General features: G+C 35.0%; 1 protein-coding gene across 12 annotated transcripts in view; it reads right to left on the bottom strand.

Annotated features, from left to right (window-relative positions):
• The window catches only part of TMEM232 (transmembrane protein 232), a 326,702-nt gene that overhangs the window by 209,149 nt on the left and 100,317 nt on the right, over positions 1-17,236 (bottom strand). For 11 of the 12 annotated variants that reach the window (XM_054684513.2, XM_054684510.2, XM_063810529.1 and 8 more), the window contains 2 exons: positions 6,898-6,997; positions 4,382-4,548 (listed from right to left, as the gene is read on the bottom strand). In XM_054684513.2, the coding sequence (XP_054540488.1) occupies positions 4,382-4,548; positions 6,898-6,997 (267 nt within the window). The remainder of the gene's footprint in view (positions 1-4,381; positions 4,549-6,897; positions 6,998-17,236) is intronic. The other variant, XM_054684518.2, reaches the window with a different exon arrangement.

Below are 17,236 nucleotides of genomic sequence, written 5' to 3' on the forward strand. Positions count from 1 at the left end.
TTTTTTTTTTGAGACAGAGTCTTGTTCTGTTACCCAGGCTGGAGTGCGATGGCATGATCTTGGCTCACTGCAACCTCTGCCTCCCGGGTTCTGGCAATTCTCCTGTCTCAGCCTGCCAAGTAGCTGGGATTACAGGTGCCTGCCACCACACCTAGGTAATTTTTATATTTTTAGTACAGACAGGGTTTCACCATTTTGGTCAGTCTGGTCTTGAACTCCTGACCTCAAGTGATGCACCCGCCTCTGCCTCCCAAAGTGCTGGGATTACAGGCATGAGCCACCATGCCCGGCCCATCAAGCAATCTTCAGCAAGAAACATTTTTCCAAAAAAAAAAAAAAATTTATCAAACTTCAATGAATTAATGTAATGATGATGACTATGTGATTTAATACAATCATCACATATATCATCAGTGCAGAAGACCAAGAGTGAGCAATGTTGCTTACTCTTGAGTTCTGGGCCTTTACCCTAAATCAGTCCTGCTCAAGGTGTGGTTGGCAGATAACTGCCATTTGCAAACTGTTAATGAGAGCACAAAAAATGAAAAATACGTATTTAGAAACTTTCATAACAATTTGAAAAATAATTATATATATTCAGTCTATTAAAAATTAAAGCTTGTGTTTTTTGGTCTTTTCTATTTTAGTTTTCAGTAATTTGTTGTCATTATTATTATATTTTACAAAATTATCCATCTGTAATGGTTTGGAAATTTAAAAATAAATTAGGAGAGATCTTTTACCACAGATAGTTTGAAAAGCACTGAGCACTGCCTTAAATGACACCCAGGGAAATTTTTTCCCCTCCCTTTCTTCCTTCTTTCTCTCCTTCCCTCCCTCTCTTTGTTCTCTCCCTCCTTACTTCCCTTCCTTCCTTTCTTTTTTGGCTTTTATAACCACTTCCCACAGTTCTTTCATCTCCCTCCCTTGCTGTCCAGCTTTGGGCTATCATTTGTAGCTGGAACAATGCCTACTTTGAGAAGCCCACCTACAAAAGTGTTGTTAATCTACAGTTGGCTGAAAATTCAGATAACAACACCAGTTTAGATTTTATGCAAATTTAAGTACATAAATTATGAGTGTCTGACTAGGCTCTCTTTTATAATAGAAATGAGCTTTGAAGCATGGGCTCTATTTTGGCTGCTCAGGGACAGCTTTCTGGGTTTCATGGCAATGGTTGACATTGCCATGAAAGGATCTTCCAATACAAAGTGTTACCTGGATAATTTGACGTGAATCATAGGATAATGCTCCTAATTTTAAGGAGTTTATGTCTCAGTCTAATAATTCCTAGTAACCATTTACAATTACAGGACAGCACAAAATGTCCCAAACTTAGGTAATGCCTTTGGCTTATCAAAAAGTATTAGAGAATGAGACTGCTAATCATACTAGAACGTAAACTCTGTCTTTGCTAGTTTTCAGAGAACTATTTGTACTTCAGAACAGATGAAACTATTTAATAAAAGGTCTACTGCATTGTAGCAGGGTTTAAATCTACCTTTTCCAAAGAACTATTATTACTACCAAGTGACAACTGTGCTTAGAAAATTTAGCTTTTGTTCTTGCGATAGTTTACTGAGAATGATGATTTCCAATTTCATCCATGTCCCTACAAAGGACATGAACTCATCATTTTTTATGGCTGCATAGTATTCCATGGTGTATATGTGCCACATTTTCTTAATCCAGTCTATCATTGTTGGACATTTGGGTTGGTTCCAAGTCTTTGCTATTGTGAATAATGCCGCAATAAACATACGTGTGCATGTGTCTTTATAGCAGCATGATTTACAGTCCTTTGGGTATATACCCAGTAATGGGATGGCTGGGTCAAATGGTATTTCTAGTTCTAGATCCCTGAGGAATCGCCACACTGACTTCCACAATGGTTGAACAATGAGAACACATGGACACAGGAAGGGGAACATCACACTCTGGGGAATGTTGTGGGGTGGGGGGAGGGGGGAGGGATAGCATTGGGAGATATACCTAATGCTAGATGACGAGTTAGTGGGTGCAGCACACCAGCATGGCACATGTATACATATGTAACTAACCTGCACATTGTGCACATGTACCCTAAAACTTAAAGTATAATAATAAATAAATAAATAAATAAATAAATAAATAAAAAGAAAATTTAGCTTTGCTAGTGAGCAAAGGACAGAGTGGAAAACTCAATCCAGCGTTCTGGCTCTGCTATCCAAAGAGCTAATTAAGTGTACCATTTGTCAAAGTCAATGGAAACCCTGTGTCTGGATCACTTAAAAAGACATTAAAAAGAGAAATGGGGTCCAAGAGCAGAGGAAAGGAAATTTCCTATTCTTAAGTGGAACCCATGCTCATGTGGCATGTATCCTAATGTATCGTAATATCCTATAAAACTTTCAATGCAATTTTGGTAGCACTTTGACAACAAATTGAGTAATTATGCCTTTATTCCAATGCATATAAGAACACTAAAAATCAAATACTTTACAGTGGCCAAAGTATAGTGCTATGGACCTTTTAGCTTTATCAAATGATAAGGGCTACAGGAATAAATTCACAAATCCTCTGCTATAATATACTAAAACAATCATAAGGAAAGGAGACGAGATTAATGCAAATGTATCTATTTCCATTTCTATCACTTTTATGTCTTTTTTCCTCTTTCCTTTCCCAGGTGAGAGAGATGGGTATTGAATGAGTAAATAGTCAACTGACCTGGAAAAGCTAGCTGTACTGGAGAAACTGGGCTGAAACTGGGGAACTTTAAGATATGCAGTCCAGCACTGACTGAGTGCTGATTAGCCAAATCAGTAATTTTAGTAGCACTGTGGCTATGCTATCCTATATTTATAGTCTTTACATTATGAGATAAGAGGAGGAGAAAAAGAAGGGCAATAAACCTGATAGGTCAAACTCTGTTATAATCCCCTTACAGGATCACATAGATAGAGCTGAAATAGAATTTAGAAGAGATTGAATCTAAGCTTTGTTCTACAAAGTGGAAAAAGGCACAGAGAGATTTAGTGACTTGTCCCACTCTAAGCTGATATGTCCCTTTCATGTATTGACAATTTTGCCCCTTCTAATTCAGGCTGAGCTGTACAGCAGTAAGCTTCCATTTGCTTGCTGTGTGTGTGTGCACCAAGAGTGACAAAATGGATTCATTCTTAAAGAGAATCAGAATCAACATTGACAGTTGCCTACCTCACAACCAGACCATTCACATTGCCAAGATTTCATAGAATCCTATTTGTTTAAAGGAAGAACATTCCAATCACAACAGTAAGCCAACATAGTTACATCCTTAGATGAAAATATTATAGGTCACAGTTTAGGGTAAAGTGAGGTCCTAAATATATATTTTCAGTAATTATTATTCATGTTTGCATGGCATTTAATAATTTTATAAGGCACATGCTGGTTTTTTTTTTCTGCAATCTTTATAACAACCCTGTAAAAGAGTTAGGGCAGACTGATGACGGTGATGATGATGATGATGACTATGACAATAATGACGACTTTTTAAAGATATGCAAATGGAAGTTTGGCGAGATTGGTGGGCCTCTCGTAGATCACAGAACCAGTTCATAAGCATGTCTGTTCTCTTCATGATCAGTGCTCTTTCTGTTGCTCGATATCTTTCATTATCTATTTACTGCTAAAACATTTTTTTATACTTAAAAACAGATCCCTTTCTCACATGAGGCATTTTGTGCTCATTAGTAATTATAACCAGAAGGCTCAATTTACTCGGTAAATGTCACTTGTTATATAAATGGTGAACTAGTAATTTGCCAAAGAGAAAACACTTAGGCCCAGAAAGGTTACAAATAGATGTGTTGGAATGTTTTTTCTTATATATTTCATTTATAGCCAATTTTAGAAAGGGCTTACAGGAAACGAGGGAAAATTATAAGGTAACACATAACATTATCTAAAAACAGACTCTTCCTCAAATTTCCTTAGGTGTTTCAACTCGCATAATGTTAAATGTTTTTTTCCTTTTTTAGAAGTTGTAAGAAAAACAAATTTTCTATTTATAAACTGTAAAATAATAAATAAGTTTAACAAAAAAATAAAAGAAGTTTTTGAAATGCTTACTGGTCTTTTTTGGAAAATATGTGAGGAAAGAAGAAGGTATTATGGCATTACCCCATTTAAAGTAGTAGAGTTATATATTGATACCTCCTACTCATCCTATTAACTACTCTCCAGGAACTGTGCAAATGGTTGCATGAAATTCGTGTCTTTGCTGTTCACCCCTCCTCCACAGCTAAACTCATCATTCTTCAATGTCTACTGTATTGATAAGCACCATTACTTAATCATAGTAATGATATCTGATGCATCAGGCAACAGGATATACCCACCATACCAGATTACTCACCATATCAGAATCTGTGTTCTCATATCTTTTCTTATCTTCCACAGGGCTAAAAATGGATTCAGAACAGAGTTCTCTTTTACCTATAATTTCCGAGGCTTTCAGGATGAATTGCACATTTGAAAAGATGTTTGGATACTTGTGATATGATGCTCCAGAGAAAGAAAGTGCTATTGTAAGAAAAATCATCTGTGAGAAATAATTTATTAATATTTTGCACTGTGTTTCATTTGTCTTTTAGCTATTAAACTATAATTAAATTCAGTACTTAGATGCAGAAACTGCTAGTTTCCTATTTAAGATTTATAATGTTATGTATGCCCCCTGGTGGTATAATAGAATACTAGACGGTAAATAATTTATACGTAAGAGTTTATATAATTCAGAACAGCAATTTCATAATCATTGAATGCCCAATTAAATATAGTTACTGTTCAACAATGCTTGGAAACTTCCAGATGAAAATAAATCAAGCTATAATAGATGCTGTATTCATAATGGATACTTTGACATTGTAATTCTACAAAGAAATCAATGTCATTGATTCTAGACAAACATTCTCCAGTTTTATTCCTTCTCAAGATGTTATTATTTACAACAATATGTTGTAAATAATAAAAACAAGATGTTATTATTTACAACAATTAGATAATTTAACATAACACCACATTATATTTAACAGAATCATCTCAGTGCTGCTCTTTGTATAAACTTTTAGACAAACTTCGGGTTTTAGTCCATCCACATAATGGAAAAATTAATAATGACCATTCTACTGGACAGCTATGTGGAGAGGTAGCAGCTGCTGATAGCTTCAGGTAGAAACAGCCTATTGTTAAAGGTAGAGCTGTAACCTAAGGCTCTATTATATTTGGTAAGAGGGCACAATTTGGGGATTTTATTCTTGTATATGAAAGAAAGATTTTTTTTTTGAGGAGGGTATATCCTCAGCAACAATCTAATATGAGAACTTGAGCTTTTTACTCAAATAATTTTTCAAAGTTGATCAGCCATAATCATCTGAATATTTGGTAAGTCACTATGCTGAACACTGTGAGGAGTTAAGAAGTGGTTCTATAATTTAATGAAGATATAAAAACAAGTGAAATGTTAGACAAGAATTCCTATTCTATCAGTCTACAGCCACATCTGATTAGGACTTATGCTAATGGTACTAACTGATTAGTCTCCATAACACTTCTGCTATTACCTTCTGTTCCCACCTCCATGACTTTTTTCATCAAATATAATTCCCTTTCTTTATCTTGAGCCTCTCCTTCCCTTATCCTACAACATATTAATATTTTGACTTTGTTTTATCCATCTAAATAAACTATTGACATATTTACATATCAGCATAAATACTTATAGCTAAGCTTTTTTTTGAAATAGTTCACAATTTTTGCCTTATGCTTAAATTTTCCCTCGCTGTTTGTTTACCTCCAATCTGAATTCTGCTTCCACCTCTCCACTGGGTATGCTCCCAAGATCAGCAGTGATTTTCTGATTGTAGAAACTCATCATTTTTCAGACCTTCTACTATTTAATACTTCTATGACAATGTTGATCTTGAATTTCTCTCCTTAAACATAATCACTTCCTCTTACCTCCCTTATTTCCCTTTTCCTGGGCCCTGTTACACCAATAATCCATTAAATGTATGTTCCCCAAGATTTCATTCCCGGAATTAGTTTCTCCCTGCCCCTCGCCCTCGGCCACATTAACATGGATGACTGTCAATTCTATATCCCAGGCAGGCTTCACTTATTTCCCTAGTTCCAAACCTATGTTTTCAACTGCTTGGTGGGTATATATACCTGAGTGACCTTCAAATTCAATATATCCAATATTTCTCCAAATTTTTCCTAGTTCAGAACATCATTATCTCAATTCTATTACTCAACATGCAAAACTTCAGCTCCCGCTTGAATTTCTCACTCTTCTTCACATATAGCTTAGATTCAGTGGATCACCAAGTCCAGAACCTTACTAAAATATGAATTTAACTTTCCTGAAATTCAGGGAGGTAGATACTATTACAAATAAGAAAACTGAGTCACAAAAAAGCTCATAAACTTAAGTGGCAAAGTGAAAAAGCAGAATACAGAATGAGGATTACCAGCATCTGGAACAGGGAGTAGGTTGTGGGAACGGATGGGGAAGGGGGAGATATCAGGGTGTAAAGCTTAAGTTAGACAGAAGGAATAAGGTCTAGTGATCTATTTCACAACATGATAAATATAGTTAATAATAATGTATTGCATTTTTCAAAATTGCCAGAAAAAAAAGTAGAGTCAGATTTTAAATGTTCTCACCACAAAGAAACAACAAAAGTATGGGGGTTGGAAGGGCAGTGAGCTGAACAAATGCAATCTGGCCCTGAAGCTGTGCTCTTCAACACTGCACCTATTATCTTTTATGAAAAATAAAATGCAGCTTACGTTCTTTATAGTGACAGTCTGAGCTTCTCAAAATATAACATAAAACATTTATAAGTGTAAAAATAAAAGATATTCTACCGTATAAATATGGTTGAAGCCTAAGTAAATGTTGTTTAAAACTTTCTAGATGACCATGCAGGAAAAATATAAAAAGTCGTAAGAAGACCAAATAGCCAATCTGTCAAAAGAGAAAAGAAAAATACATTTTTGTGTTGCATCAATAAATGTTTAAAAACCATAAGAAAAATCAACCATTATATTATTACATTTTCTTTTGAGAAAACAATTTTAAACTTACTCAATATTATGTGGTTTTTAAATAACATTAAAACATTTATATCAAGATTGAAATGCTAGTTCAGCCAAAAAACTTTTATAAATCATCTCTACACTACATATAATGACCAACACTAAATGCTATTTTGCTCTATGCCCTTTAGAACAGTGTTTTTCAAATTACAAGTCATGCCCCTTAAGTGAGTCATGAAATCAATTGAGAGGAGATTTTTAAATAAAATAAAAGAGAAGAAAAAATATATTTTACCGTACAATTCCTTGTTTCAGTATATAAATGAGTGTATATTATGTTATCTGAATTGCAAAGCAAAACGTATTTATTTCTATGCGTCTCTGTCAAAACAGTTTGAGAACCATTGCATTAGATAGTGTTGAGAACTATCCTACTTCTGCATAGCATGCTGTGCTAAGCTCCCTATTCCCTCATGAAAAAAGACCTCTCACAGGGTCATTATTAAATAAGCAATGCAAAATCTTACTTCTGTAAGATTAGTAAAAATATAGTTTGTTTTACACAGATTACATAAAATGGAATGTCTGAAAAAATATATAATCTGCAACATTTTACAGAAAATTATAAAAAACACATTAACTATAGAAATGGAATACAAGTTACTAAATTGTGGAGAAGACCCAAATAACAGCAATAGCTGTCAGTAACGTGTGTGTGTGTGTGTGTGTGTGTGTGTGTGTGTGTGTGTGTATGTCAAAATCCTCTTAACAGCAATGCAGGGTATCATGTAATGATATACATGTAAAAATAAAATAAAATTAAAAAGATAAATCTAATGAAATCTCAGTGCATCATCCAAGACTATAAAGTAAATAAGTAACATTACTGGAATTTCAACCCAGGAATGTATGTATTGCTCCAAAAGCCATGAGCTTTCTACTATGGCAGTGATTTCCAAATATTTTTTATTACAAACCTCTATCATTACTAATAAATTTTGAGAATGCATCATTAATATTTATAAATGTATTTATAAAGTATAAACATACACCATTTGTAGACTTATGAAGTATGTAAAAATAACATGTTTATAAGGCAACAACTTTGTTGTAGTACTGTGTTTCTCTAAGAGACCGAAGTTAAATGTGAAAAAAATATTTAAAAGAATACTGAAATACTCTAGATGACAGAATTAAAGGAAACTACTCTCATAGATATAGACAATGAGTGAATAACTAATCAGAAGGAGGATAATTTAATATTTTTCAAGGACTAGAGATAAATACTGAAAAAAATATAATATTCAAAAATGTAATAGGGGACAAAACAGAAAATACATGACAAGCATGTCAGCATGAATAACATCTGTATTTATATCTCAATTTGGTCATGGATTTCACCTGACCCAGAGACTATCTTTAGTTATAGCTATACTTGAAAAATGATTTTAAAAGCTTTCATCTTAATATTCTTGAAGGCCAAATTTTTATTGACAAATCTACCTTTCCATATTGTATACTGGACTTTCTATGTATTGTTCTTCATGTATTATTTGTGTACATATTTCTCTTTGTTGTTTGACAACTCAAGCTTTGCCTCCTACATTTAATTTCTGCTTGTCAGTTTCTCTTTCTCAGCTCTCCCACATTTCCTTCATTCGACCTTTACCTCCTTCTTGTCTCTTTCTATTTCCATCTCTTCTTCTCTTTTTTTCTGATCCTTTTATCTGGCTGTAAAATTGAAGGCTGGATAATATTTATCATGTGTTGTATTTTAATAGTTACATGTTTTTGGTTCTTGCATAGAATCTTGACGATCACTGCATATGTTTCTATCTAATACATATAAAACTGTTGCTGCTTATATGTTATTCTCTATACTTCAGTAAGCAGAATTCTATCATTAAGAATATTGTACACTTAGAGCTAGATAGAAAGGAAAGACTGTAAACAAAATATAAAAGAAAATATATTCGGGGATCATATGTTTCTGGATCTATTCAACCCTGAGTTACTTCTCCAAAGGAGAAACAAAACTGCATAAAGAGCGGGTGATGCATCTTTGATAATACCCTTTAATAAAGCATTCTGTCAAAAAGAAAAGAACAAAAGGGAGGTTTCCAATAGTCTTTCAGATATGTAATGAAAACCCTACAAAGGCAAGGAGGACAATTAAAATGGTTTCTTGCCTGGATTCAAAGTACTTGTAGATATAGAGCATGCTTATTTCCAACAGATAGTTATATTAGCTAGAATAATAAAGAGCAAGCTTTATAAATAGTACATCTTGGGATTCCAGTTGAAGACGGCTGACTAGAGACACTGCATACTCATTCTCTCCAGAAAGAAGAACCAAAATTATGAAGCAATAATCATGCCTCAGATGGAACAACTAGGAGAGAACACTGGAGTCCAACAGAGAAGTTATGGGAAATACCTGAGACACAGAAGGTGATATGGTTTGGCTCTGTGTTCCCACCCAAATCTCATCTGGAACTATAATCTCACATGTCAGGGGAGGGGCCAGTGAGAGGTGACTGGATCACGAAGGTGGACTTCTCCCTTGCACTTCTTGTGATAGTGAGTTCTGGTTGTATGTTGTGTGCGGCACTTCCCCTTTCACTCTCTCTCTCCTTCTCTAACATGTGAAGATATGCTTGCTTCTCCTTCACTTTCCACCATGATTATAAGCTCCCTGAGGCCTCCCAGTCATGCTTCCTGTCAAGCCTGTGGAACTGTGAGAATATTAAACCCCTTTTCTTCATAAATTACCCAGTCTCAGGTACTTCTTTATAACAGTGTGAGAATGAACTAATACAGAAGGGAAGCAAAATCGGCTGGGAACACATAGGGGCTTGCTATTGGGGGAAAGTGTGTAAGAACTTCAGTGGTCTATGTCCCTACCATGGACTGCGGCAATCTGAACCATGGCAGAGCTCGTCTACCCACATATTTCCTGACGCTAACATGGACAGTGAGCTAGAGACCCCTGAAGGACATTGCACCAGACACAGAACTTATGCTGGTTCACTCACACCCCTGAGACCTAAGCAACTACAGCAGTGTACCATGTGAGAGTACAGCCATCATGGGGCTGCATCCTCCCTTTAGAAACATAGCCTTCATATCTCCATATCCCAGGAGCCCCAACTGACATTCCCCAGTGTCTACCCAGCAGCCTACAGTGGCACAGCATTGCTGGACACAAAGGTGCTACGGCGGCCCAGTACTGTGGCCCCCGAGTAGTATTACTTTCCAGAAAAGAGATGGTGCAGCGCATTAACATGGCAGTCCCTGGGACAAAGGAAACCAAGGCACACACTTTCCAGAGCCTGAGAGCTTCCTGTCTGAGGCTATGAGAAGAAACACTGCCTCAGCAGTAGCACAAATTCTGTGTTCAGGCTTGCAAGCAGAGAGAGAGATCCCATTCACACCCCCGACCCAACACTGCAGCAGCAGTTGCTGCCACTGGGAACCCAAATGAGAGCCAGCTATCTGGGGCTGAGGGCAGTGACCCCACTTCCACTGGTGGAGTGGCCTCTGTGTTCAGGCTCATGCATAGGGATTCTCTCTCCCCCTCTGCATACCTCTGCAGGCCCAGCCACTGCTGCTGCCACTGGAGGCTAGGGCAGGTGAACCAGATGGCTCCTTGTCTGGGCCTGGATAGTGACCACAGTCCCACTGGTAGAATGACTACCATGATCAAGCTCATGTGCAAAGGGCAGGGCTCCTTACCTTTATGTGTACCACTACAGTGCTGCTACAACTGAGAACAGGCAAGCTTGAGAGCTGCATGACTGGGGATGTAGGTGAAGACTGCATTGTAGCCATCTCCAACATCAGCATGCACTGCTCAGGACCCAGAAGGTTGTCCCACAACTGCTACTGCCACTACCTACACCATGCCACCTACCCAGGGAACCAAGAACTCACTCACCTGCCTGGTCCACCACCGTCACTATCAGGATCTAAGCAAACTACCTAGAGGCGCGAGAATTGGCCCACCTGGTCCTGCTAATACCAGAGCAAGTATCTTGTATGCTGGGGTACAAGAACAGGCATACTCATCCCACTGTTGCCACCACTGGGGACCAAAGACGAACCCATCTGGAATCCCTGTCCTCAAGCAAAACTTCACCGTAGCCTCCACTCTTAACCACACTCTAAACCACTGGGAAATCATAGATACCACTGATGCTGTTTACAGCCAAAGAAATCATATAGGGACTGCACTATTGCATGTACTCAGAACCAAATACAAAGGGCTCTACTAACCAACACTATGATACATTTTCAGGAAAAAATCCTCCACTGTGAAAGCAAATTCAAAAAATGGGAATAAGTGAATATTACATGAGATAAACAGTTTGCACAGTTATCAATGTAAGGAAACATGAAAAAAAACAGGGAAAGATGATACTTCCAAAGGAACACAATAATTCCCCAGCAATATATTCCAATCAAAAAGAAATGTGTGACATCACAGGGAAAAAAATCAAATTATGACACTAAAGAAACACAGTTAGATACAAGAGAATTTCAAAAAATAATACAAAAAGTCAGAAAAAAACAATTTAAGATATGAATGAGAAATGTATCAGAGATACGTATCATACAAAAGAACCAAACAAAATCTGGAATTGAAGAACTTCTTTAATTAAATAAAAAGTACAATTAAGTGTTTAAACAATAAACTAAAACAACAACACAAAAGAATCTCAGAACCTGAAGACATGTCCTTTGATATAACTTGGAGAAAAATAAAGAAAAAGTAATGAAAAAGAAAAAACAAAGTCTCTGTGATATGTGTGACATGATAAAGTGACCAAATACATGAATTATTGGTATCCCTAAAGGAGAAAAGTGAATGAAAGGGTTCAAAAACTTATTTAACAAAATTTAACTTGAAATCTTCACAAGTCTACCAAGAGATTTAGACATCCAGATCGAGAAGACCCCACAAAACCAAAATACTTTTCCATGGTACATAACAGTCAAACTGTCTAAAGTCAAAGATAAAGAAAAAATTCTAAAAGAAACAGAAAAATCATCTACGCAGCCTTGAGCAGACTAAAAGTGGATTTCTCAGCAGAAACCTACAGGCCAAGAGAGAATGGAATGATATATTCAAATTGCTGCAAGAAAAAAAACTTGACACTTGAAAAACCCAAAGATACTATATCCAGCAAAATTATCCTTCATACATGAAGAAGAAATAAAGTCTTTTACAGACAAGCAAAGGGTAAGAACATTCATTATCAATAGACTAGGCTTACAAAAAATGTTCAAGGGAGTTCTAAACCTGGAAGAGGAAAGATGATAGTTATTATCATGAAAACATACGAAAGTATAAAACTCATGGGTAAAGCAAAGACACAAAAGAGGAAAAGAAAAGACTCAAATGGTACCACAACAGAAAATTAGCAAACCACAGGGACAAACAACAAGAGGAAAAGAAGACAAGAATACACAAAACAACCATGATATGGTTTGGCTCTGTGTTCCTACCCAAATCTCATCTCAAATTGTAATCTCTACGTGTCAAGGAAGGGCCACGTGTTGAGGGAGGGAGGTGACTGAATCATGGGGGTGGTTTCCCCCATGCTCTTCTGGTGATAATGAGTGAGTTCTCATGACATCTGATGGTATTATAAGTCTTTGGAAGTTCACCCTTTGCTCTCTCTTTCCTGCTGCCTTGTAAAGAAGGCCCTTGCTTCTTCTTCACCTTTTGCCATGATTGTTAAGTTTCCTGAGGCCTCCCAGCCATGCAGAACTGTGAGTCAATTAAACCTCTTTTCTTTATAAATTTCCCAGTCTCAGGTGTTTCTTTATAGCAGTGTGAAAATGGACTAATACAAACCAGAAAACAATTAACAATATGACAGGAACAAAACTTCACATATCAATAATAACGTAAATGTAAACAGAATAAATTCTTCACTTAAAAGATATAGACTGGCTTAATACATTTTTTACAAACATAATCTAATCGTATGCTGCCTATAAGAAATGCACCTTACCTGTAAAGACACAGACTGAGAGTAAAGAGATGGAAAAACATACTCCACACAAATTGAAATCAAAAGCAAGTAGGAGTAGCTATGCTTCTATTGGATAAAACAGACTTTAAGTCAAAAAAGGTTTTAAAAAAAGGCAAGAACATTAAATAATGACAAAGGAATCAATCCAGGAAGAGGATATTATAATTCTAAATATATATGCACCCAACAGGGAGCACCCAGATTCACAAAACAAATACTACTAGATCTAAAGAGAAATATAGACTCCAGTACATTAATAGTGGAGAACTTCAACACTCGTCCCTTAGCATAGGACATATTATTTAGATAGAATATCAACAAAGAAACATTGTATTTAACTTGGACTTTAGACCAAATGGACATTAAAGATATTCACAGAATATTTTTCCCAACACAACAATAGGATGCACATTCTTCTCATTAGCACTTGGAATATTCTCCAGGTTAGATCATATGCTAGGCAAAAAATAAGTCTCAACAAATTTTTAAAATCAAAATCATACCAAGTATCTTCTCAGACTATAATGAAACACAACTAGAAATCAATACCAAGAGGAACTTTGAAAACTATAAAAATACATGGAAATTAAACAACATGTTTCTGAACAACCACTGGGTCAATGAAGAGGTTAAAATGGAAATTAAACAAAAAAGTTTTGAAACAAATGAAAATGAAAGCACAATATACTGAAACCTGAGAGACAGAGCAAAAGCAGTGTTAAGAAGGGTGTTTATAGCAATAAATTCCTGCATCAAAAAAACAGAAAGATTTCAAATAATCTAATGATGCACTTCAAGGAACTAGTAAAGCAAGGACAAACCAAACTCAAAATTAGTAGAAGATGATAAATAATAAAGATCAAAGAAGAAATAAATGAAATTGAGACTAAAAAAGCAACACAAAAGATCAACAAAATGAAAAAGTTTTTTAAAAGATAAAATTGATCAACTGCTAGCTAAACTAACCAAGGAAAGAAGAGAGAAGGCCACTCAAACATAATCAAAAGTGAAAAAGTAGATATTACAATTAATACCACAGAAGTACAAAAGATCATCAGAGACTATTGTAAACAACTATACACTAACAAACTGGAAACTAGAGGAAACGGATAAATTCCTGAAAACATACAACCTACCAAGATTGACTCAGGAAGAAATACAGAACCTGACAATACCAATGAGTAGCAAGATTGAATCATTAACAAAAAGATTCCCCCAAAAAAGAAAAGTCCAGTACTAGATGGGTTCACTGCTGAATTCTACCAAATAGATAAGGAAAAACTAATACCAACCCTCCTCAAACTATTCCCAAAAGTAAAAGGCGAGGGAACTCTCCCTAACACATTTCCCAAGGCCAGCGTTACCCTAATACCAAAACCAGAAAAGGTGCAACAAAGAAAGAAAACTACAGGCTAATATCCCTAATGCACATAGACTCAAAAAACCTCAACAAAATACTAGCAAACTGAATCCAACAGCACATCAAAAAGATAATACAACACGATCAAATTGGATTTATACCAGGGAATCAAGAATGATTCAACATATGCAAATCAATAAACATGATACATCACAACAGAATGAAGAACAAAAACCATATGATCATCTCAGATGCAGAAAAAGCATTTGAAAAAATTAAGCATCCCTTTATGATAAAAAGTCTCCAGACTAGGCACAGAAGGAACATGCCTCAAAATAATAAAGACCATATACCACAATTAAATATTATTTCACTCCAGTTAGAATGGCTATTATTAAAAAGACAAAAAAAAATACACATGACGGCGAGGATACAGAGAAAAGAGAATGCATACGCTATTGGTGGAAATGTAAATTAGTACAGCCACTATGGAAAACAGTGTTTAGGTTTCTAAGAAACTAAAAATAGAACTACCATATTATCCAGCAATTCCACTAGTGGGCATTTATCTTTTAGGAAGATAAAGAAAATCAGTGTATTATAGGAATACCTGCACTCTCGTGTTTACTGAAGCACTCTTCACAATAGTAAAGATATGGAATTAACGTAAGTATCCATTAATGGGTGATTAGATAAAGAAAATGTGGTGTATATACACAATGCAATACAATTTGGCAATAAAATAATGAAATGTCATTTGCAGTAATATGGATGGAACTGGGAGTCACTATGTTAAATGAAATAAGCTAGTCACAGAAATACAAATACCACAAGTTCTCACTCACGTGTGGAAGCTAAAAGACTTGATCTCATGGACAAAGAGAACAGAATAATATTATAGATATCAGAGACTAAAAAGGGTGGGTAAATGGGAGGGGAAAATAAAGAGAAGTTGGTTAATGGGTACAAATATAGCATTAGATAGAATGTTTGATACTAGAGTAGGGTGACTATACTTACCAATAATGCTTTGTATATTTCAAAGTAACTAGAAGAGAGGATTTGAAATGATGCAAACACATAGAAATAATAAATACTCAAAGCGATGGATACCCTAAATATCCTGACTTGATCATTACACATGCTAGTCATGTAACAAACACTAACATGTACTTCATAAATATTTAAAGTGTTATTTATATACCAATAGAAGAAAAAATAAGGTAAAAATTAGTAAATCTGAGAACCAAGGTAGATGTGTAGCATCATAGCTGAGAGCTCACTGGACTCTGTAGCCACATTGAATATCAAAACTCTCTCTGCTTAGACTTTGGGCAAGTCACTTAAAACTCTCTATGCCACAGTGAGATGTAGAATATGTGAAATCATGAATAATCCTCTTAGGATAGTTGTGAGAATAAAATAAGTTAATGTGTCTAATATATTTAAAGCACTTATCATTGTGTAAGGCACATAGTTAAGTAAGGTTTAAGTGTTTGCACCTGCTATCAGAACTGGTAAAAATTATCTGGCTTTGCAGATAACAGGGCATGTGCAAAGTATAAGCAATATGCTCCATGCATAAAACTATATTTTGTAGCTATTTTTTTCTTGCTAGCAGAAATACAAAAGGCAAGAAATGGAGAAAGGTCACTGAAGGAGATGACAAAGAAAGGAGATAAAAGCCAGACTTGCTCCATGTTTTTCTATTCCATTTTAAAAATTTTATTACATTTATTTTTTCATTATAAATATGTATACTTACATTTTATTTTTATATATTTTATTTTTACTTATATATATTGTTTTCATTATAAATATAAATACATATTTTAGTGGACAGTTTTGGAAATACAGAAAAAGAAAAAAAATCATCATAAGCTCACCATCCCAAAACAGTTATTGGTAATATCTTGACTATTTTCTTCAATCCTCCATCTATGCAAAGCTCAGTTTTTTGCATGGTAAATTTCTATTATGTATTCTCTGTATCTACTTTTGCTTGGTCTCCACAAGTCTTTTACTACCAAATGTGTCAGAGAGCATCTAAGCTTGATTTACAATGACTGAAATGTGGTTGTCTCCCCAAAATGTTCAACTGATGGACTGATTCATCAATGTTCTCTCATGCTCGATTTCTAACAGTTTATAATCAAAATTTAATTTAAAAAACCATTTCTGCATAATCAATTTAATTTGTTTCATTCATATATATATGAACATATATGTGTGTGTGTATATATATATATATATATACATAAAACCATCTTAAAAATACTTTTAGCCTTTCTTTTCTTTCTTTGCAGTAAAACCATTAGTTAAACTACATTTGTTTGACTAATAATATATTTTACAGCAGTCAACCATGATCATCACTGAGAGTGAAACAATATGATCTCAAGGACATTATAAAATATGAGTTACCTGAAAAGAGTTTTTCATTTTTATAGATCTAAAGTGACATAGAATATTAGAAGAACAACTAAGCTTCCCAAATTGGGCAGCTATTTAAGGTTATTTGTCAGCATTTTTAAATGGCAAAGAAGGTGGCATTTAAAAGTCCTTAAAATAGAAAAGAAAAACTCTATATATACTTAGAGAAACAGTTAAGTAGAAGTATATTTTTTAATGAAATGTTATTTTCTTATATAGTTTGTGACATTATATTGTCTCAAACTATCTCCATTTAGATATTAAGCAATAATAACGTACTACTCACAATTAGAGAAGATTAAACTACCAAACAAAAGAATATTCTATAATAAAA

Source organism: Pan troglodytes, chromosome 4 (genome assembly GCF_028858775.2).
Source record: "Pan troglodytes isolate AG18354 chromosome 4, NHGRI_mPanTro3-v2.0_pri, whole genome shotgun sequence".
Taxonomy (NCBI): domain Eukaryota; kingdom Metazoa; phylum Chordata; class Mammalia; order Primates; family Hominidae; genus Pan; species Pan troglodytes.